This window comes from Peromyscus eremicus, chromosome 8a, assembly GCF_949786415.1.
Source record: "Peromyscus eremicus chromosome 8a, PerEre_H2_v1, whole genome shotgun sequence".
Lineage (NCBI taxonomy): Eukaryota > Metazoa > Chordata > Mammalia > Rodentia > Cricetidae > Peromyscus > Peromyscus eremicus.
Genome location: NC_081423.1, coordinates 14,214,010 through 14,237,043, shown reverse-complemented (window position 1 = coordinate 14,237,043; position 23,034 = coordinate 14,214,010). Strand labels below are relative to the sequence as shown.

The following is a 23,034-nucleotide window of genomic DNA, read 5'->3' as shown; positions in this document are numbered from 1 at the left end:
TCAAAAATACATGTAGTATGCCCAGTAAAATACATTGGCTAACATAAAAATCAAAGGAAATAGTAGTTTGGAATACCGATCCACATTGCTGGGATTTTGAATTGTGAAATAATCAACAATTCTGCCAATCTTTTCTCGGAAGACAAACTTGAACTTGTCACTGGCTTTCATTGTCAAGTCACTATAGTTGACATTGTCACCAGAAATTTCAATGCTGGCAAAGCTGATCTTTCGTTTAAAGCTGGAGATGGAGCTGTTGATGATGTTGGTAATATTGACATCTTCTGATTCCTTCACTGTCCCCTGGTTCATAGAAAATAGTTAGCTTAGAAGACAGGACACAGTAACGTACGTGGATGATACTGTGAAGGGCAGGGTGCTGTGAAGGTAGTGGATCTGGGCTTAAATCTCAATTGGGCTGTTACTCCTGGAAACTTCAGTTACTTAAATCCCTTTAAGGCATGGTTTCCTTGTCTGGAGCGTGGTAATGATATTAATTGCTCCTTCATGAGACTAAGGGGAGGATTAGGTGGCATAAATTGTGTAAAGCACCTAGTAGGTATTTAGTAAAGGTCTAGTCTGTTCCAGGGAGAAGAGATTATGAGAGATAATATAAAACCATTGTGTCATGTGGTCTTTGCTACACACATAGAAACAGGGTGCTATGTTCCCTGCAAATCTAGGGAATTTCCACTGTCCAACAAGGTGCCAATGTCACAGAATGTGGGGTCTTGGCTGAGTTGCTTCACCACTTGGAGGACAAATTTCTCAGTAATAAAATAAGGAGAATGATGGTTTGATTTCACTGAGTTTTAGGATACCCAGAGAGATGTAAAGGATACAGCATATACTCCACAGTGCATCTGTTGTTATATGCCCAGCATGGGGGCACATACTGGTATCTCCAGAAGAAGATCTTGGGAATTCTCTAACCCTCATGTATCATTCTAACAAATCTGAATTCGTGTGTGTTATTAGGGAAGCCTACATGGAAAAAAACACATGAAATCCATATTCTCCTCTGGATGCTGCACATGCTCTTTTGTCTTTGGTACTTGGATTGATCACAACAACCAAACACAATGACAAAGCCCCCGGCTCTTCTGGTTGCCCATATGCTCACTATTAGGCCCCTGTGGTCTAAGAGCACATTGCTTAGGGTGGCACTTTTCTGAATCAGATCCCTATCATTTGTTTGTTTTATGTTAGTTTGAGCTTCATTGTGCCAATGTCTATCAAATTTAGTTTTCAAATAACCTTGGGGTCCAAGGGGGTTATAAAGAGAAAACAGTGCACCACACTGGGGCAATGAAGTTTTGGGTTAGAATCCCAAGGATTTTGTTACATGTTAATTTCTTCCATACATTTTTTTTTTATAAACTGCTACTTGTATAATTTAAGAATGTAAAATTGCATCAAAAGAATTAAGTTGTAATCACATATTAATCTGAAATGTGTGAAAGCTAAGCATGTCTAGTTTGATACTGGGCTTTTTCTTAGATACGTGTTCTTATGATTATACTTTCATGTTGCATATGAATAATAGTTTTTTGCTAGGAAATTTAATTTTGATATCCTATTTTATCTGATGAAAAGAGCAACCTTGGTTAAGGGGTACCATGACTTCCAAATGTGCCCATCTTAGTAGGGACAAGATTCATTAGAACAAAGTGAATCACTCTGGGGATGGGAACCAAGCCCTGATCACCTCTTCAGAGCAGTGCGTGGCCCAGGTGATGGATTGTAGACAACACCCTCTAAATCCTTACCCTATCTTTGACTGCCATCTGCTGTAAGGAGCTGTAGTGAGCCACTGCGTACTCCAGTAAGGCCCCAAACACGAAGCTGAAGCAGATTCCCAGGTACACATCAATGGCCTTTATGAAGCAGTTGGTGTTGGGTAGGGATGTGCGGGAGCCGATCATCAGTGTGGTCATGGATAACACAGTTGTCACTCCTGGGGAAAAAAGCAGAAGCTGTTCCATGCTGGTGTCCCATTAACCCCACCCCACCCCCATCATCCTCTGTCATCTGGCTGGGTGGCTCCACTCAGGAGCCAGCAAGATGGGGACAGGACTCATGAACAGTACAGATCTCATTTCAAAGAGTCTGTGACCTTCTGGAATAGGGTTGTTTTATTCATCTCGAATGCATGTAAGTGACATAGTTTTCTAAATATGTCATCTTCTGTCTTCTTTTAGAGATGGACAGTCAGTAATAAAGTAACTGACAGTGGACTGTTTACACAAGCTCACCTCATCTGTCACTATAAAACAAATAAAAAAATACAGTCCTCCTGATGTTATCTTTCTATCTCTGCATCCATTTTTCTCTCTGTGTGAAGGACTTTCTCAGGATACCAGCCCTTACAATGGCCCTGCAGCCATCAGTGGAAATAATGATAGAATTTTTAAAAGCACCTGATCCACCTAGTTCTAGAAACTTGCTCATGGGAGCTTCTTACCAATGCAGGTTCTGGCAGGAACCGAATCAAGAGAGATCCAAAACGAAACCCAGGATAACACCACCAGGAAAGTGGAAGGGACGTAGGTTTCCAGAATGAAATACAGAACGTTCCTCCGAAGCTCGAATTGCAAAACCAATCGTGTATAGTTTCCTGACAGTGCAAACGAGAGGTAAGAAATTGTGTCTGTTCTCACAGGAGAGGAGTTGCCCAAAGCACAGTCACATTAGGTTTTCTGTTAACAAAATCTAGTCAACTCTGAACTGCCACTCTGGGTACCAAAAAAGACGTCAATGTTGCCTGGCATAGGATTTACAGGGGTGCTGTCACCTAACCCTCACACTTGGGTTTTTCTTCTTATACCTTTATCAAAGCATTCCTTCAGTATTGTGAGCACCAATTTTCTTAACATCTAGCTCACTAGACTGTGAATCCCAAGGGGGCAAACCCTGTGACTCTCAGTCTTGTATTCACATGGTAAGTTGTTAATAAATACCTGTTTGATGAAGATTACTTAAGACAGTCTATTGCTTTCAAGATTACTGTAGAATAGGCCTATTAAATATAATTTAATTTTTGTGTATATGCGCGTGCATGCATGCGTGTGTGCAAATGTTTGTGGAGACCTGAGTGCAATCTTGGATGTTGTCGCTCAGGCATCATCTATCTTTTTGTTTGAGACAGGATTTCTTACTGGCCTGGAGCTGGTTTTGTAGACTAGGTGCTGGCCAGTGAGCCTCAGACTTCCACTGGCTTTGCCTCTCTGGTACTGGACTTATAAGTGGTGTGCTCAACTTTTTTTTTTCCCCAGTGGGTTCCGGGGATTAAAGTCAAGTCCTTATTTTCACAAGGTAAACACTTGATTGACTGAGCTAGCCATCCAGCCCCAATAATTTATTTTTTTTTTGTTGATTTCAGAGGATCATGCTTAGGAAATGACCTATGCACATATGCTGCCTGTGGGGAATATAGATACCAGGGAGCTGTCACCTCTTTTTCTTGGCTTTCTTCTAGGCACACTTTTGGCATACATTTAATTTTTAAAGTCATCTAGATCTAACTAAACTGAATGATAATGTTTTAAAGAGTATAAATATTGATGAGACGAAGGATTCCTGACTCGGATGAGGAACTAAGAAGAAAATGTCATTGTTTATATGTAAAATCATGCCATTCAGAAAATACCTATTTAAGCCAGGTATGGTGGCACACACCTTTAGTCCCAACACTAGGGAGGCAGAAGCAGACAGATCTACATGAGTTCGAGGCTCTGGTCTACAGAGCAAGTTCCAGGTCAGCCAGGACTGTACAGAGAAACCCTATCTTGAAACACCAAAACCAAAACCAAACTAAAACAACAACAAAGCCCCCAAACTATTTAAAACCACCAACTCCCAGAGATCCAGCTCTGTACATGATGAATCGATAATTTCATGAATGAGGTGATCATGTGGTATTGCCACTGTCTTCTTTACCTGTGAATACTTTCTTAACTTCAATCTTCAGTGACCAGTGTACTCATTAGAAACATGAGTGTCTTTTTGTACACAAGGGAGTGTTGCATTTGAACAGTCATTGGAAAATCTTGAAAGGTACCAGCTAAGATTCAGTGTTGGTCCACGGTCTCTAGCAGACCATGTCCACCTAGAGTGTAGAGTCCACAGAAGCCCAGGTTCCATGCCCATCTCCCTTCCCTATTCCACACCACTACAGAATGCTTGCGCTCCACAGGAGTAGAGGTGGAGGTCATGCTGCTTATGATTCAGGTTGCAACCTTCTCTTTAAGTATTTTTATTCTGTGTGATGGGTCACAAGAGTTACCTGTCTCCTGCTGGGATACGGTGACCAAGGTGAAATACTGTTGGATGGTGTACTGAGCAAGGCGTAGGCTTTCAAGCCCACGCACAGAATCGTTCCCTCTCAGCCAGGTGAACTCCACATCATTGCCATCATATCCCCCTGGCAAACAAAAGTAAGCCCTGGTCAGTATAAGGATGCTGCAGACTTAGCTGGTTTGGGAAATGCTAAAGAACAGACACAGCAAGAGCTCTATTCTGATGGTACTAAGTCTAAAGGAGCATGTCATGCAAAAGTTGGCTAGGTTTCTCAAGCACAGCAGGATGAGATCTTTTGCTAGGACCATTTTTGACTGGTTGAGAAGTAGTTCTATGCTAAGCATTGTCCAAGCCTGGGGGATGATAGAAATGGCTTCCTTCACTACTGAATGACCCTTATTAAGCATGTTACCACAAAGAGACCCACGTTAGAGTCTGTCTTTCAGAGCAGTCTAAGCTTGGATAATGTTGTCTGGGACTTTGGAAGGGGTCTATTCATATTTTTTTTGTTTTGTTTTTTTGTTTTTTCGAGACAGGGTTTCTCTGTGTAGCTTTGCGCCTTTCCTGGAACTCACTTGGTAGTCCAGGCTGGCCTTGAACTCACAGAGATCCGCCTGCCTCTGCCTCCCAAGTGCTGGGATTAAAGGCGTGCGCCACCACCGCCTGGCTCATATTTCTTATTGGTATAAATGCAAATATAAAAAATCATTTTTCCATTTCAAGGTGTAGGACTCAGAGAGGTTTGTTAGCCAAAGTCATGCAGGTAGTGATGTTGCTGCATGATTCCAGCACCTGTGGTCGTAAACACAAACATCTCTTTCCATTTCTTAAAAGGTTACTAAGACCAATATTGTGCTACAAAGCATCATTATAGAAGTCAATATTAAGTAGGCTTTATTTTATGATGCATGAGCTCCTTGAGCTCCAGATAAAGTTGTGAGTTTTCCTTTGGAATCGTCCGAAAATGAATGGAAGCTAGCCACAGAAATTAGATTGGAATCCCAAAGTAATGAAGACATCTCTGAGAAAGAGGAGAGCAAGTTTCTACCTGGGTACTTGGTTTCAGCCCTAGTAGAGGCTCACAGTTATTATTTGCTACTGTCCTCTGTTCCTGGGTGAATTTGGGAAATTAAGATGATATCAATTCTTTTTTAGTGGTAGTATATAGAAAAAAAAAGCAAACCTTAGTGAGGTTTTTAATACCTAAATGCCTCCTAATAAGCATTCTGTGGAAGCCTCCTCTGCTCCTTGGGGATGCTGTCTGTGCACACAGAGTGCTGAAGTTGCTTGGAGAATCTTGCTCCTGGGATTTGGGGTAAGCCCAGCCATGACACATGGAGGGCAATTATTTCTACTGTGCTACACTAGCATGACTTCTCTTCTTAACAACCCCACGTTGCATTCTTTGCATTCTGCCACCAAACAGCTGCATTGCTTCAAGAAGGGTTTGCACGCACTGAATCAGTCAATAGGATAATTAATCTGCCTAAGTCTTTAATTAAATGTGTACTTCGGAAAAAAATGACTTCTTCTCATAATGGTTCTTCTCTCCCACTTGTGCCCTTACGTATAGAGTACCCAGTGGTCCCCAAGGCCTGTCTATAGTTATTTTCCACTTTGATGCCCTAATGAGTCATATCTGTGGCATTATTTCCCTATCACAGGTGCCCAAGTTTGGGGGATATTCAGAGATACATACTAAGGAACAATGGAGATTGTTTAACAATCAAAGGAATTGCTTTGAACTACATCCGTTTAGAGCAAACCCTCGTTTTTCCACTCTAGGAAATTCCCAGGTTATAATTTAGATGCTCATTACTTACAGCACTCTACGAAGCTTTACATATACCAAGTAAAGTCCTTTATGTGTTAGAGGCAACTGCGTCATACACATCAGTGATTGATTTGAGTATTCGGTTTTTCTCCCTCAGGGCCTTTCACATGCTAGGAAAGTCCTCTGTGCCTCCCACCCACCACGTGCCCCAACTCCTGTTTGCTCCTTCCTAACCTTTAACCTTTGCTGTGCTCCTTCTTGTTTGGTATTGTGCCTCACTTTTTTGTCCACTTAGCCAGCTGGAACTGATCCCTCCTCTGATTTCAGGTGGCAATTCCCTCTGGGCATCTTTGACCCCCCTACCAGGCATTCATGCTGCCATTACTTTTTATTATTATCATTATTCTTTCATAATTATTTTAAGTCCTCTTTTCTCTGTAAGGTGGTCACTTCTTGAAGACTGATGAATCGTTTGTCTTTGTATCGAAAACATTCACCACAGCGTTTAACACAGAACAGGCATGTAGTTGTTGAATGGGTGAATTAACTGTAGGTAGGCAGATGGAACTCAACCAGCCATCCAGACTAGCTGGGGACTGTAGTGGGAAAATATGTAGAACTGAAGTATTAGACTGAGTCAAAATATTTTCCTTAAGACACGAGGGAAAGGAGAAACACTGGCCTTGGTCCTAAGTAACCGAAAGGAATTGGCATGGAAGAAGCTTCGGACTGCCATCTGATAGTCATACTGTATTTCAGCTTCACATTTGGCAGGATTTGGGAAGGCCAAACAAGCATTACATGCTCTCTTGTTTGGGGAAAATGGTGATTATCAGTCAGTGCTAGAGAACCTAGAAATCCCATACAATTGCTTCAAACTATATTATGGTGTACTCGAGAGAAATATATAGCCCAGATCACATCCAAGCAAGCTACTGGAGCGAAATCCCCATGGGCCTTCTGGCCAGTAGAAGAGCTCTTGGAACTATTGGACTCTCTTCCTCGGCTCCAGCCCCACCCAGAGTTCCTGCTTCCCAGGTCCTTTAGAAAAATGCTAAATAGTGGTGAGCCTCAATTTCTATAATCATAAAATGGGAAAAGCAACACTTACAGGTTTGTTTGGGAGGTATCTATGAGAGTGCTTGGCATGTGGATGCAGCACTATTTATCAGGAAAAGAGTCCTATTATTAATGATTATTTTCACGGTTGCCAATGGAAAAATGGTTTGGTCAAGGTGACCAGGGCAAAGGCAGATTGAAGTCATAACATTAGCTGTCCCTCCTATAGTTATTTTCCAACTAACTTCCCTACTCCCTCTGCAGTTGCATAAGAAAAAGAAAACTTTTGAGACCTTCTGGGCTTCAAAGAATAGCCTGAGGCACATTTAGTAACAAATGGAAATGGGTTTGATGAGGCCCAGGACGTCTGCATCTGGAGTTGATTTGGTTTTGGTAGAGCAATAGTGGATGTGTGGATAAAGGTCATAGCCATAGAACGATTACAAAGGACTCACCTGGAATCCCAGACCCTCTGAGGATGAGTAGCCTGAGAGATGGCATAAATAAAGTACTCTAAGTTCTAAGTATTAGGAGCTAGCTTAGACCTACTTTCATCAAGATGTTTTCTATAAAATAGAAATACACACGAAACAAGATTCTATGGTTATGTAAGTCTGGGAAAGAATACATTCCTTGGAATTTCACATGAAATTAGATCTTAGAGGCTCCTAAAAGTTCTGTAGTGATGAAGAATGTTTTTATTTTAGGCTTTGTGGACAATACAGTCTTTATCACAAATATTCAGTTCTGTTATTACAGATAGCAACCATAGGCGATCTGCAAATGAGTGGCCATCACTTGGCTATAATACAACTACTTCCAGAAATACATGATGGGCCGGATTTGTCAGAGGAATGCGGTTGGCTGGCCATGATCTACACATCAGCTATATTAAAGTATTTTCTTCAGTCATCTCTCTACTTGTGGCTCAAGATACTTGGTACTAGTACAGAGTGGTCCTCCCTGAAAGATGCAATGTTACACAGTTTGCCTTTGAGAAGAATCGGAATCTATCCAGAAGTAGAGGCGAAATGGCTCAATCCATTGTGGATCAACACCAAGAAAGAAGGGTCACAGGGTAGGGGGTACTCTGCAAAAACAGAGATGGAAGTCACCCAGAAAAGTCACCTGGGGCCTTCAGCATGTATACTCACAGCTCTCTAGCTGCAACTTGCAGGTCTGTGTGTCCATAGGGTATTTAGACAGATCCATGTTACATGTAACAGTTGTTGTGATTCTAAAAAAAGAAAGAAAGAAAAGAAAAGAAATAGACTCAGAAAGAGTGCTGTGAGGAAGAGATGGCAAGTTCCCATTTCTTCCCGAGGGCTGCTCCAAGAGGACTTTTTCTCAGACTCTTACGGGGACATGTGGCTTGGAGCCTGCGTCCAAGCATTCCTGAGGTTTTCTGTGCTCAACAACACTCGTCAGATCCAGTTCAAGCTGGATCCAGAGTGGAAGAAGCTGGAATGCTGGCGACTCAGAGGCAAACATCCACAATATTATAGAACAGGCTCATTCTCCAGTGTGTTGAAGATGTCTTCAAAACATAGTTTTAACTTTATTCAGTTTAAGTGTTTAAGGGCATTGGGTCCTTTGGAACTAGAGTTAGGAATGGTTGTGAGCCACCATATGGGAGCTGGAAACCAAACCAGGTCCTCTGCAAGAGCAGCAAATGCTCTTAAGGGCTGAGTCATCCCTCCAGCCTCTGGAGAGGCTTTTTAAAAATTCTAATTCATATTTTTCATAAAATCTATTTTGATGATATTCTCTCCTTTACCCCAACCATTCCCAGATGATCCTCACTTCCTACTCACCCAACTTCCCATTCTCTTTCTCAAACCTCCCCAACAAACAAACACCCAACCCCAAACCAAAATGACAAGCACAAAGTACACAGAACAAAACAAGACAAAAATCCATGGAACCTGTTTTTTTATGGACCAACGACTCCTGAACGTGAGGCCTACTCTGAAGTATGGTTGGTATAATGTCACTCCATTAGAGAAAAGTGATTTTCCCCCTTCACAGCAGCTATCATTTACAAACAGTGTCTTGGTCAGGGGTGGGACTTTGTGCCTACTTCCTCTTTCTGGAGATGTTTTTGCATTTAGGCTTTCAATGACAACCCCTTGTAGGTCTGGAACAGTGATCACTGGACTTGTTTAGGCTCACAAGGCTCTGGGCAGCACAGCTGGCACAGAAGTCCTGATCTCTTTGCTCCTTGATGGGATCAGGATGTAGAGAACCCAGAGGGCACCAGGTACTACAGCTCACAGCTCTTGGATTCACCCAAGGATGTGCAACAAGAAATCAGTGAGGTCCTCACAGTGGAGATTTTAAAAGCCAGGCCTTAATCTTCCTTTCTTACATTCACACATTTTTACTAGGTTCCTGATTTATTAAGTACAGTGCTGGGTACATCTAGGAGGCAGATGTGTTTGTTCATGGCATGGTATCCAACTTGATGAGCTCTGCATCCACTTAAGGGAGACAGAGAAAAGCAACCACTGGCTACTGGTTGCTTACTGCAAGCCAGTTTCTGTGCTGAGGATGTCACATGCATTAAACCTTTGAATAGCTCTATGATATAAGAACTGCTATTATTTTTATTTTGTTTTTGAGGAAACTGAAGCTCAGAGGGCCTAGTAACTTGTCCAAGTTCACAGAGGTGTTTAGGACAAGAATCTAGTGGCAGCACTAATTCCAGCATTCAGGAGGCAGAGGCAGGTGGATCTCTGTGAGTTCGAGGCCAGCCTGGTCTACAGAGCAAGTTACAGGACAGCCAGGGCTACACAGAGAAACCCTGTCTTGAAAAACAAAACAACAACAAGAAGGAGTCTAGTGGTAAGTTGTTCGTCAACTATGATTCATTGGTAATTCTTACATTCTTTTTTGTTTGTTTGGGTTTTTTTGTTGTTGTTGTTTGTTTTTCGAGACAGGGTTCCTCCGTGTAGTTTTGGTGCCTGTCCTGGAACTCACTCTGTAGACCAGGCTGGCCTCAAACTCACAGAGATCCACCTGGCTCGGCCTCCTGAGTGCTGGGATTAAAGGTGTGCACCACTGCAGCCTGGCAATTTTTACATTCCTACCCAGGCTGATTGTACTATATGCTGTAACACAGAATAGATGCACAACCCCCTCCCCCCGAGGTACACAAGTGTATATGAACACACCTGTGTGAACAGGTTCCCATGGAAGTATTGAAATATGTAGATTGGGAATCAAAGGAGAGTTAGGTTTCTTGAAAGAGGAGTTGGGGTTTGTACTGGCCTTTGTAAAACTCAGTGTTGCTGAGGCATGCCCAGAAATGCTATTTATTGGTTAGTTCAGTCTTTTCTTTGTAATTTTAGGTCTTTCTTGTTATTAAAGGTTAGTCTATTCATATTTACTATTTGATCTGCTCCCCAAGGACTCAGGGGGCCCAAGTGTGCACAGCTCTTGCACAGGATAAATCATCTGTGTAGACTGCCTCACACAGCACTCAGGGAGCCTCTTTCCATCCAACCATTGATGGGAGTCTATGCAATGAAAGGAGCTTTAGGCCTTGGCAATTCGTGGAGGTGGCCTGTAGCTGCAAGTAGGTAGTCTTTGGGACACACGCCTTGCTTCTTTGTATAAACTTGTCTCAGACAAGCAGAGATGTAGAGATACCCTGCTCCATCGAGCCTAGTGAAAGATAAATTCCTTACATAGACTTCTCTGTTTGCTCAGGTATTTACCCTTCCTTGTCATCTTTTTCTCCTCTCCATCTCCCTCTTCCTCTCCCCCCTGTGTGTGTGTGTGTGTGTGTGTGTGTGTGTGTGTGTGTGGTAAGTGTGTGTGTGTGTGCATGTTAGGTGTACTCACCCATGTGGGTTAGTGTGGAGACCAAGGGCTGGTGTTGGCATATCTTCCTCAAAGACTTTTCCACCTTGTTTATTTGTGTATATGTATCTGTATATTTGTTTGTGTATATTTTCACATCTGTGGGTGCACATGTGAGAGGGTGTGTGTATGTGTGTGTATACATGGAGGCCAGAGGTTGAGTGTCTTCCTCAACCACTCTCCACCTTATACATTGAGGCAGGGTCTCTTAGTGAACCTGGATCTCACAGATTTGGGTAGTTTAGCCAGACATCTTCCCTAGAGATCTCTATCTCTCAGAAGCCGAACACACAGATGGACTGCATGCCTGCCCTGCATTTAAGTGAGTGGTAGGGCTTAGAACTCTAATCCTCATGCTTGGGCAGCAAGCATTTTATTCATGAAGCCAGTGGGTCCTCACCTTACTATTCTTTTTTTTTGAGATTTGGTCTCTCACAGAACCTGGGAGCTTGCAGCTAGGGCTAGACAGGATGGTTAGTAAGTCCCAAGATCTGCCTGTCTCTATCCCTCAGCCCTGGGGTTTTAGATGCATGCCACTAGACTGTCACACTGACGTTGGGACTCTGATCTCAGGTTCCCATGCTATCTCTCTAGCACCGTTTCTTCTTTTTCTGCTAACTTTCCTTACTCTTAAAGGTAAAGTTCATAATCCTATGAAAGTATATTCTAACACCGCCCCTAACCATTAATCTATGCCCCAGCTTGGGTCCTGGCACCCAATACTTCCTTTGTTTACATCCTGTACTCTCAGGAGCAGGTATGTCTTACTCGGCTTTTCCTTAGTATACTGCGTGGGGCCTAACACAGAGCAGTTGCTCAGAAGATGGGACTGTAGTCAGGCTGTACTGAGAGAAGTCCTTATGAGTGGTGCTGGGGTGTAAAACAGAAGAACTTGTGAGGAATAGGGGTTCAGACTGGCCCTTTGGTACTGGTCAGAAGAACCCAGGATACATATGTCTTTCCTCTTATATGTGTTTTTTTTCCTCCAATCCCAGAGTCCCAGACGCCTGCTCACCTGAGTGCATACAGGACCGTGCCGTTGGAGAAGAGGCGGATGAGCCTGTTTCCTACTGTGACTTCATGGAGGAAGGACTTCTTGGACTCCACAATGTAAGTGTCTGGTACCCAGAGGAACTCCACAAGACGGGCGTCTAGAGTGAAGCTCTTGTTGCCTTCAAACACCAGCCGCGGGTCTGTCCAGCGCTGCCGGAGGTATATAGTGGCTGTGTAGTCCTAAGAGGAAAGCCGGAAAAGGAAATGGTAGGCAGGAGTAGGAAGACGCCAAAAACAGAAGAAAGGGCGTTAAGTTTCACTCCCCTCCCTCCCTTTATAAATGCGTTTTATAACATATATCTAATTAAGTTATTGGTGTGGCACTTATCTGCAGCAATGCAAGAACCAAGTGCATTATGTGTTTAGATTATAACTCCTACTGCCAAGACCCACTTTCAGGACCTTGGTTTACGTGACATAAAAGCTCACACTGCCTGAGAACACAGTTGCCATTAAACTGATGGAGGTTTTGGTGGGCAAAATGCCTGGTTACCCAGGATTTACCCATCATGGCTCAAGGGCCCTCTTGGCAAACTGCCTTCCTCCCGGCTTCATCTTCCTGTGGCCTCTCAAGTTGGTCATTAGATTGCTAGTTTTCATAAGGGTCCCTTTCTCTGAAAGACCATGTGAAGTCCAGACCTCTGGACTGTGGTGTTTTTTGTTTTTGTTTTTTTTTTTGGTTTTTCGAGACAGGGTTTCTCTGTGTAGCTTTGCGCCTTTCCTGGAACTCACTTGGTAGCCCAGGCTGGCCTTGAACTCACAGAGATCCGCCTGGCTCTGCCTCCCAAGTGCTGGGATTAAAGGCGTACGCCACCACTGCCCGGCTGGACTGTGTTTTTTTTTTTCTTCTTTTCCTCAATTTTTATTTCTCAGTAAATGCCCTCACTTCTTTTTCTATTTTCCCTCTTCCGGGCCTGAGTCTGTTTCCTTCCTGACACCCGGGAAGCCTATTGTGTAAACGTCTTCTGCTGTCTCCACCTAGGAGACAGAACTCTGGCATCTGCCATCCTGTTTCTGAGTAATTTGAAAGGACATCACCATCGAAAGCAAAGGGAGGGCCCGTGGTAGAATGCCACTGGGTAACAATTACCATGTTACTCTCTGAGATGCTAGAGATGCTTGCGACGTCCAGAGTCAGTGCTATCCGAACTGGGTCACCTGAGAACGAAGAAAATCCAGAGAAACTTACACAGAAACACAAACACGAGTCCTCCTTCCAACCACCCGTTTCCACCTCCTGCCCTACTTCGGGGGTTGGAAACAAAACTATTAAAAATTATAAAAGCAATATTCATGTATTAGAATTATTTAAATAATATGAACTATAAAAATAAGAAAATTAATTTTATCTTCCCAGGAGCAACCATTCAGTATGAGAAATATGCACAAATACACAGGGACATCATGATTCATAGGAGAGGCCACACGATTATTAATTAATGGGTATTTAAAATATTTTAAGATTAATTTACTTATTTTGGTGAGAGAGAGAGAAATGTGTGCCATCCCCTCTGTGGGAGTTGGTTCTCACCTCTACTCTGCTTTTAAGGCAGGGTCTCTCCTTATTTTGGCAATGCACAGGAAGCCCAAGGCTGTCTGGTCTGAGAGCTACCGCACAGTTCGTCTATCTCCTCCTCCCATCTTGTCATAGTAATGCTAGGATTACCGACGCATGTCACTGTACCCAGCTTTTACAGTGAGTCAGGGAGCAGAACTCAGGCAGAACTCGTGCAGAACTCGTGCGCATGCACGGCAAGCACTTCCACCTGCTGGGCCATCTCCCTGGCCCATTCATGGGTATTTGAAAGAGGCTGGTGGTAAAGCATCCATTCCTTCTTATGTGGAAGATGTTTGCTGTGGTGCCTGCAGGGGGCTGGCTAATTGTGTAGAGTGGGACCAAGATTTGCTCATGTGATTGCACACAAATGACTTTCCTTTCCTTTGCTTAAGGAAATTTACCAAAAGATGGCATCGAAGACTTGTGTCAGCTAAGCTCCTGTTGACCATGGACACTTTCTTCCTTCACTCTTTGGAGCCCTGATGTTTGAGAATGCCAGAACCATGTCACCATGGTTGATCTTCTGCACAGACTATGGTAAGCCTCAGTCCTGGAGTTTAGGGACTCTGAAAGACTCCACTGAGAATCATGTTTTGTTCTGAAGACTGGAGTTCAGGGGCCATTAGTTTCAGAAGCCGGTCAGGTCAGGCCAGTCCATCTCTTTAGATTGGAGATGTGGAAGAAGGGCTCAGGAGTGTGAACCTTGTGAACTCAGATCTCAGCTCTGAACTCTCCTAGCTCTGCCATCAGGGATAAGTTACTGAATCTTCTAGAGCAGTTTTTTTCACCTGCAAAAGGGTGATGGAGGATCAATGACATTAGAGGTGTGGCAGTGATTTAGTCAGTGAGAGCAAGAGAGAATGTATGCGAAGTGTCTGCCTAGTCCTTCCGGGAATCTCAGAGCGGTTCCCTGCACACAGCTTCCCGTATCGTTCCTGCCATGCTTTGACACATGCCCCATCAGTGGTGTCCCCACTCCTTCTCACTGTCTCTCTAATCCCAGCTGGTGTTGGGGGAAGGGCTCACCCAGCTAATGGATAAAGCAGGTCTTACATGCATCAAATAGCTGAGCTAGCCTCAGGGGACTGTGGCAATGAACCAGGAAGAGAGGTGGTGGGATTCTAAAGACACTAGAGACACATCTAATCATCCAATTGGTCAGAATTAGTCAAAGCAACCCAATAATTAAAGGATTAGTAATCCAGGAAAACCAAGCTAAAGAATGTAGGCAGGAATTTGGAAATGGAATTTTAGAGACAATGCAATTGAAAGGTAAGAGTTAATGGTTAGTGGGAAACCTTTGAGGACAGAGTAGAAGAGTATGGTGCTAGGTGGCTTCCTGCCACTCAAAGCAGCAAAGCACGGCATTGAGATGAGTCTGGAGTCAGAGAAAGATGGTTCCATGTCATGCCACAGTGTGACCTCAAGCACATTGCTAAACCTCTCTGTGCTGCTTTCTCCAGTGTTAAATGTAACCCACTGCTACAATTCCCAGTGTTTATCCCCTTCCAAACTCATGTGGAAATTGAATTGACCTAACAGTGTTAAGATGTGGGAGCTTTCAGAATGATTAGGACATGAGGGTTCCAGCCTCATGAATGGGGCTGGTGCTATTGGGAAAGGGCCAGTCCAGCCCTCCCTTGTCTTCAATCCTCTCCCATTCTTCCGTGTGGTGATGACATGGCAAAATGCCAGCATTTTAGTGCTGAACTACAAGCCCACGGATTTGGGTTTGTTATACATTGCCCAGATCCAGGCATCATGTCATAGCTGCACAAAGCAGGCTGAGACAAACGCCTAGCATAGAGGACTGCGTGGGAGAGCGTGAAAAACAGTGGGTCCCATTGGTTGACCTCTCTGGAGAGTGCAGAGTTGAAAGCACACAGGAGCTGTAGTCCCACTGTGTTTTTTGCTTAGTTTCCCATATATCGTATAGTCCAGTTACACTCGGCTGTTTTATGGACCATAGTTTGTTTTCATCCCTGGGAACCATACAAGTAAGCTGTGCCACCAGAGGGCACCTTTCTCCTAGGAAAAGGTAGAAGTCCTGGGCAGTGTGTGTGGTGCCCACTTGAAAGCTTTTGCTTTACCCAGCTTAGTCCCTGGAAAATACTAGGGAGGTTTTTGTCTTTCAGGGACCTCGATGGCCAAGAAGCTGGGTACACAAACATGACAGGAAGCAAGGGCACATCCATTGACCCATAGGGTGACCAGCAAGACAGTTTCTTTTAGGAGACGGCATGCACAAAGTCATCTGGTGTGGTGGCGTGCTTCCTCTCCTTTTAAGTGAGGCGCCTCTGCCCATTCACCTTGGGTGGAACTGGGCCTCGCATTCCCTCAGGCCCACCCTAGGTGCCCTGTTTTCAGAACAACCTCCCTGCCCAACATCCCTCTTCTGGGTGGCCTGTCATTGTGCACACCTGAAGAGTGATGTACTGACTTAGTTGTTTGGGGTTTGGGAGGCAAGAGAATTTGACCTGAGCTTATTGTTAGTGTGTAGTCAGGCCCGGGAACCCAGAGCATGTGGTGGCTCGCTAGGTCCTAACGGTGGGACCAGATGTTGCCCAGATCTCTAGCGGAGCCGGTGAGGTTGCCCGAGGGTCCTGGTGACTGCACTCAGGACCTGTCAGCAGCCTTGCTCTATCTAACACTGTACAGATAAGTGGTAGTGTGGACGTCAGCCACCCAGAAACCCATGCATAAGAGCACACGGAGGCGGGGGGTGATCCAAGATGCCCAGAGGCAGAGGCCTCCTCTGTTGGGCAGCTTTACTCTGGAACTCCTCAGTGGCCTTCCCTGATACATTTCCGTCAGTACTTCTGTCCAAGAGCACCTCTGTCTAGACTTCCTTGCCTTCCTCTCCTCACCTTGTGGCCTGAGGGCCCTTCCAGCCTCTCTCCCTACTCTCACTCTTTACAGTCCAACAGATACCTTGAAGAGGCAATGCCCCCCTGGCATCTGACCACCAGTGGACCTGGACTTACACATTGTCCTAGATCTGACTAGAGACTGCCACCATCAGAAGAGAGGAGCAGGAGGGATAGGGACATAAAGCTAGGTACAGTAAAACAGGAAATGCAGTGATTCGGGGAGGGTGTGTGTGTTCAAAAGAAGTGGGTGGGCTGTGGAGGAATCAGGGAGAGTCTTTCAGAGGGGGGCAGCCTTTCTCTGAGACATGATGGAAAATTATGCTCCTAGAGAGGCAAGTTGGAGGAGTAACTCAAGAAGGATGAGCAGCCTCTGCATTGGCACAGAAGCCAGAGGCTAAGGATGCTGCTGGGCGTTTGGCGGCCATATTGTGGAACACCATGGAAGGGTAAGGATGACAGGCAGACAGACAGAGGCTGGCCTGAGAAGGGCCTGGAATGCCTGGACTTCAGGTTAGGCTGCTGGTCATGTGCCTATGTTCTGAGCTGGCAAATGACCCAGGAGGTGATCCAGGTGGAAATGAGGGGCGAGCGCTGTAGGTGGCAGGCTACAGGCAGGAAGGCCAGATGGAGTAATGCTGATAGTACATAGTGAATTCCGGGAACAGTGACCATCGAAATAGGGAGAAGGAAACGTGTGTGGCAGAGGTTGCCAGAGGCCCCTGCACTCACCACAGTGGTGGAGAGAACACCTGTATCTTGCAAGTGGAGAGGTAGAGTGCTTTCTTTAAGGTAGCATGAAAAATCACCCGTGTGTGTTCCTGTCCATCCTTCCCAATTCCTAAAACAGCTGCCAATCAGGGGGTGGTGTCAGCAAAGCCTCCTGAAGCCCTCTGCTGCATTTTGTCTCTGTGCCTGTCCTTTTGAACTGATGTTCTGGTCACAAAGGATAACCTACCACCAAAATTGGGCCTGAGAAATTTGTTATATCCTGCAGTGAGGTTCTCAAAGCCAGGCAAGGAAAGCTTGTCACTTCTGCTGACCTCCACATTGAACTGGTTCCCCTGGATGCACGTCCTGGAAAGGAGAATTGCTTTTGTTGCTCTGTTGTTCAAATATTGATAAACATAGATAGACATGAACTTGACAGACAACCTCCCCTGAATACACACACACACACACACACACACACACACACACACGCACCCACGCATGCACGCACGCACGCACATAGTACCTTTCCTAAGAAATCTCTTACTTTCTAGCTAGTGAGTTAACATTTTCATTTTCTTACCCACTTGCTCTAGATGAAACTCTCATGATAATTTGGCAAGTCTCCAAGTATCTTTTCTTTTGATTGATTGATTGATTGATTGATGTGTGTGTACGTGTGTTGTGGGAGTATATGCACAGGCATGTGTACCTGCACACTCACATCAGATGTCTTCCTCTATTTCTCTCTGCCTATTCCTTTGAGGTAGGGTCTCTCCCTTAACCTGGGACTCAAGTTTTCTCGGCTAGGCTGGAAGACAGAAATCCCCAGAGATCCTCTTATCTCCTCCCTACTTGGCAGCTCCAAAATTAACTGGCATTTGTGGGGATCTGGACTCTGGTCCTCATGATTACACAGTAAGCATTCTTAACTACTGAGACATTTCCCCAGCCTCCTTACACCAAGTGTCTTATAGAAAACACAAGTCAATCTGTCTGTGGCCACTTTAGAAACTTTTGTTCTCTAAAATAGAAACACAGAAATCATATTGTTCTGGTGTTTCAGGGAAATGAAGGGACTGGGTTTGGCTTGCATAAGTTATATGGAAAATGCTGTAAGTCCTTCCATCATGGCTGTACCAGAGTGGTTCTCACTGGGCCTTTCTGGGGTAGCACCACTCACCTTTGAGAGAGGAGACTCAGACACACAAAGGCCAGGTAGAGATTGTAGCTCATGTTGACGGAGCTATTCACACACACACACACAGAGATTGAAGGAGGAATCACCTGGGGAGACAGATGGAGCAAGGTGAAGGGACAGTCCAAAGGTTCACCTACCTCCAGTCCCACTGTCTTCATGAGTCTCCAGGCATGGTATTTTCCCAACATGCATAGGGAGCAGGTCTTTGTACATCTTTTCATGTAGCACCTGCTCCTTGAGCATCATCCAGGTACACCGTCATTTGGGAGCTAATATTTTTAACCCACCCCAGATATAGGTGGAGTCCTTGTCTATACAATGGTCCATCAGAACTAGCACCCATAGCCAGTCTGGGGCTCACATTTGTCTATATTTGAGGAGCCCCAGACTGTCCTTACTATGTCCTTGTCCCCACACCTCCAGCTCTACATTCATGCTGACCAAACCAGACGTTGTCCTATTTAGTTCAGGGTCCAGGCCTTCCAGGCAGGTTGTGTCCTTACCTAATCTTCCCCGTGTATAGTGGGTGGGCTTATCCCTGTCTTATAATGAGGAAACAGGTTTGTGGGAATGCACACAATACCTGTGAATGCCAGAGGTGAGCTGGCTGCCTTGTCCCTTTCCTCCGGGACCAGCAACAGCTTATGCTTTCTTTGGCCTGAAGATGCTCACCACCCTCATAACCTCCCACACCCGATCGACAGAGCTCTGAAGCCGGTCTGCTTCTGTGTGCCAGTGTGCGCAAGAGGACTACTGAGGCCTGGCTTCCTCAGGTTGGGGAGCTGCAGTCAGACATCTCTCAGAGAGCAGGGGCAGCTAGCAGAACAACCTTGGACCTGCGAAGCTGGTGGCATGGCAGGGTGGTGGCCTCAAGTTCAGGACCCTTCCCAGGTAGCCCACTCTGGGCACCTACTTCTTCATGCTAACCCTGGTGAGTCTTCCCATTTTCCAAAATCTAAGCCATCTAGAGCTGTGGTCAGATTCAGCCATTTATTAATTAAATAGTATGCTGTTTACAAAGCCAATATCTGCTTATTAGAGAAATAAAAATGTTCAGAACTTCATTAAGTCAGAAGTGTATATTATAGCCTATGCTAGTGCAGATTTACATGAGTTTTATTTATTTTTTATGTGTAGGAGTGTTTTGTCTGCATGTGCACCATGTGCACACAGTGCCCTTGGAGGCCAGAAGAAGACATAGAATCACTTTGGAACTGGAGTTACAGATGGCTGTTACTTGCATGTGGGTGCTGGGAATGGAACCCGGGTTCTCTGGAAGAGCAGTCAGTGCTCTTAACCACTGAGCCATCACTTCAGCCTTAGTGTAGATTTATACATGGGAACAGACATGTCCCTCTGGTGTGGGATGTTGAGAGTCAGGGCAGTTGTACATGTGTAGAGGGCTCAATCATACTATAATCCTAGAACTGCTTTAAAAAATGAAGTTGATTTAAAAAGACCTATCTCAAAAACAAGGACGTGGTTAGTCCCTTTGTTGTTTCTTCTTGATAGCCTCATACCTCAGATGTTTCCATTGTTAACCATTGTTCTTATCCCCACATACACCTATATTTACAATGACATGCATTTTTGCATAAAAAATTAAGAAGGAAAATTGGGGTGCTTTCCTCCTTTTGTCAGTAAGTGTAATGGCTGCTATCTCTTGACTGCTTCATACTCATTTGCCTGAGCTGACTAAACCTCTGCAGTCTTCACAGGTCTTTGAAGTAATTCAGACTATTCTTATCTGTGAAGGAGAGAGCTGCGGCTTTGAGAGGCGGTGACAGTCCCAGGGTGGGGCAGCAAGTAAGGGTCAGCTTGAATGTCAGTAGATGACCCCAGTCCTTCCCTTAACCCCAGCAACATGAAACGCGTTCTTCCCTATGTCGGCCACACCCTTCCATGTCAGCTTCTGTAGCTCTGCCTCCCCAGTCCTTAAGACACGACGCAGCTCATACCATGAATGTACAAACATTTGCACGCCATGTGTCCTACCTGTGAATACCAAGTTATTTCTGAAGTTTTTACTGTTATAAAGTCAGCACTATCTTGGCATGTACGTTCTGATATACTCTATCCTGTTCCTGTTCACAGTGGAATAGAGGAGGCTGGGGCAGGGGCTCTAAAGGCTGATAAAGAAATGGAGGCTTGCTCATAATTACCAGGAATACAACCAATGCTATTAAATTTCTGTGACTATATTCATACTTTCTTTAGTGTTTATCCCTGGTCCCTATTCCTCTCCGTGCCCCCAGCATCAAATTTGAGAGGGTCTATGGTAATGGCTTGCACACCCTCCATCTCTTTGTTTAACATTTTAAAGGTTGAATGAGCTCCTCTTAGAAGCCAAACACATGACCAGCAGAGGTCCTGCCTGATGGGAACAGAGGTGTGCAAGCAGAAAAAGTGTATGCTCCATCAGAAGGGTACAAGCCGTAAGTCACACGTCCTGTTACTACCCTACATCAGGAGCCCAGGCAGCAGGATGGTTGGTGTAACAAGAAAGTGAGCCACCAACTCTCTTCAAGAGGATGCTACAGGGCCAGGGTAGGGATTGCAGGCGTTCATTTGATTCTGGCAGAGCGTGGACTTGGGAGGCTGGGGCCTCTAGAAGCTGATAAAGAAACGGAGGCTTGCCCATGGCCACTGGAAACCACTCAGACTCAGCCTTTCCCCCAAGCCTTTGGTATCTGCAGGTTCTTCCTATGTGACTTGAACTGGCCCTGTTCTCGTTTAGGGAGATTCTTCATTCCTTTTCACCTTCTCTAAGAAACTGCCTTTGATCAGGTACATCTGGGAACCATTCAGTCTTTATATTCAAGCTTGCTTTGAAATAGGGATCTCCTGGTGACCAGTCCTGTATTAGAAAGACAGTATTGGCAACCTAGGCCTCAGAATCTCCTCCAAGGAACCCCAGACTCTTGAGTGTGGCTGCATTCTCTCTGCTGGCTCTGCTGGGGGATGAGCATGCCTCCTTGTAGAATGGAAGAGCAGTGGGACACCACACGTGTCACTCAGTCATTTAACTATCTTAGATATCTGATTTAGGAGAGGAATCTTAGATTTGTGATGGAATTTGGCTTGGATCACACTGCAATTAAGCAGCCACTCTTTGAACCAGCATTTCAAGGTCATACCTGGTATCATTTTACTATCACAGTTTCCATGAGGGGAACCCACACCACTAACACTTTTCTTGGCTTCAGCCTGACACAGAGAACTCAGAATACACTGAAAGAACTGAGCACAAAACAGCCATGAGTTGGAAAGAGGCTAGGGTGTGACATGCTTGGGCACACTATGATGAAGAAAGTCCCCAGTTCCCCAGACTCAATGGGATCACATGTGACTCTGCTCCTTATGTCAAACTCGCTGTGGGGCTGGGGTGCTGAAAGCCCAGTGGGAGGGAGCCCCTAGCCCATGGAGCTGGCGAGCCTATCTCCAAATCACTCCATGTGTCTACTTGCCTTGGTGGAGGCTCAGGCCCCTCTCTTGGATGTGGACGTTGAAGTCTGCACTGAGAGGTGGTCATAGACCACTAGAGGGCAGCTGGAGATTCTGAGCAGTCCCACCCCCTCATCCCCTAGCCTTCAGCAGTTGCAACCAAGAAGTGGGTGGGAATTTCTTGAGTCGGGGCAGTCTATGCACTCTTGCACTAGCTGGACGTCTCTGGCTGAAACCTCATCTTTATTTGCAGAGGAGAGTCTGGGCTTCGGAGTTAGAGGAAAATTAGTCATATTTAAGCTCTCACCCTCAGTTTTCCCACCTGACAAAGGGGCATAAACAGAAGCAATAAACACTGCTTCCCATTCCCCTCTGTGTTCTGTGTCTTCCACTGGGGATTCAGTAACCTCACTCGGATGAAAACGAGGCCACACGGAAGCTCTTGCTCCTATTCCTGACTGTGACCTGGGTGGCACCACTCACTCAGGACAGGAGTGTCACCTAGGAGGCCAATGGCATTTTTTCTGGACTGGCTCTGAGAGGTGAGTCCCATGGGGATTCCCACCTCCATTCCATCCCATAAACACCGTGAAGCCCGAGTGTGTCACACCTCAGCCTCCTTCATACTCATCACTGTTCCCTCGCCCCCAGTCACTTCAGCATGTTTAGAGTCGTGTGCGGGGAGGCAGGCATGAGGTCACAGTGCCCTGGGTCCTCCCCAAGACAATTCTTGTGCCTGTTGGTGTCTCCTGGCAGCAGAGAGGCAAACAATGACAGCTCCAGTACCAGACATGGAGAGCTCTAATCTGGGCCCTTCATTTGTTCTTGGGTGGTTTTATTCCTCCCTAATGCTTACTTTCTGTGCTCCAACAAGGAGTATCACGCCATACTGTAAGACCTGAGGCAGAATTAGGGCCCAGAAAATTCCAGGCCTGCCTCCCTCTCCACCCCCACTCCCACCCTCATCCATCCCAGCAGGGCTCACATCTGGAGCTCCTTCCTGCCCTCTCTCCAAGTACCAGGGTGGCAGCAGTTCCCTTACCAGACAGCTGTTGAGGCTCGGTTATGGCAGGTGCTTCAGGCCCCCAGGCAGCACTCTCATGCAAGGCATACTCTTTTGGGTCCCCAGGTTCCTTTCCATCTCAACCCTAACCCCTTGGATGTAGGAATGCATCCACTCTCTGATGGAGTGGCTCTCTCTCTC

General features: G+C 45.4%; 1 protein-coding gene across 1 annotated transcript; it reads right to left on the bottom strand.

Moving 5' to 3' along the window:
- Gabrp (gamma-aminobutyric acid type A receptor subunit pi) lies at positions 1-18,421 on the bottom strand. Its single transcript, XM_059269201.1, has 9 exons — positions 18,369-18,421; positions 17,433-17,551; positions 13,140-13,207; positions 12,012-12,229; positions 8,287-8,369; positions 4,286-4,423; positions 2,465-2,617; positions 1,770-1,957; positions 1-303 (listed from the first exon to the last, which is right to left on the bottom strand). Exons 1-9 carry the CDS (start codon positions 18,419-18,421, stop codon positions 1-3), a joined length of 1,323 nt encoding a protein of 440 aa, XP_059125184.1.
- Between the last annotated feature and the right edge of the window lie 4,613 nt (positions 18,422-23,034).

What these genes read in the sequence shown, in the direction of transcription:
- Gabrp (XM_059269201.1), bottom strand. Translation starts at nt 18,421, where the DNA reads ATGAGCTACAATCTCTACCTGGCCTTTGTGTGTCTGAGTCTCCTCTCT. An exon ending in CTGAGTCTCCTCTCTCAAAG is followed by an intron (nt 17,552 to 18,368) that starts GTGAGTGGTGCT and finishes TCTCCTTTCCAG; the next exon opens with GACGTGCATCCAGGGGAACC. An exon ending in GCATCTCAGAGAGTAACATG is followed by an intron (nt 12,230 to 13,139) that starts GTAATTGTTACC and finishes CTTTCCTCTTAG; the next exon opens with GACTACACAGCCACTATATA.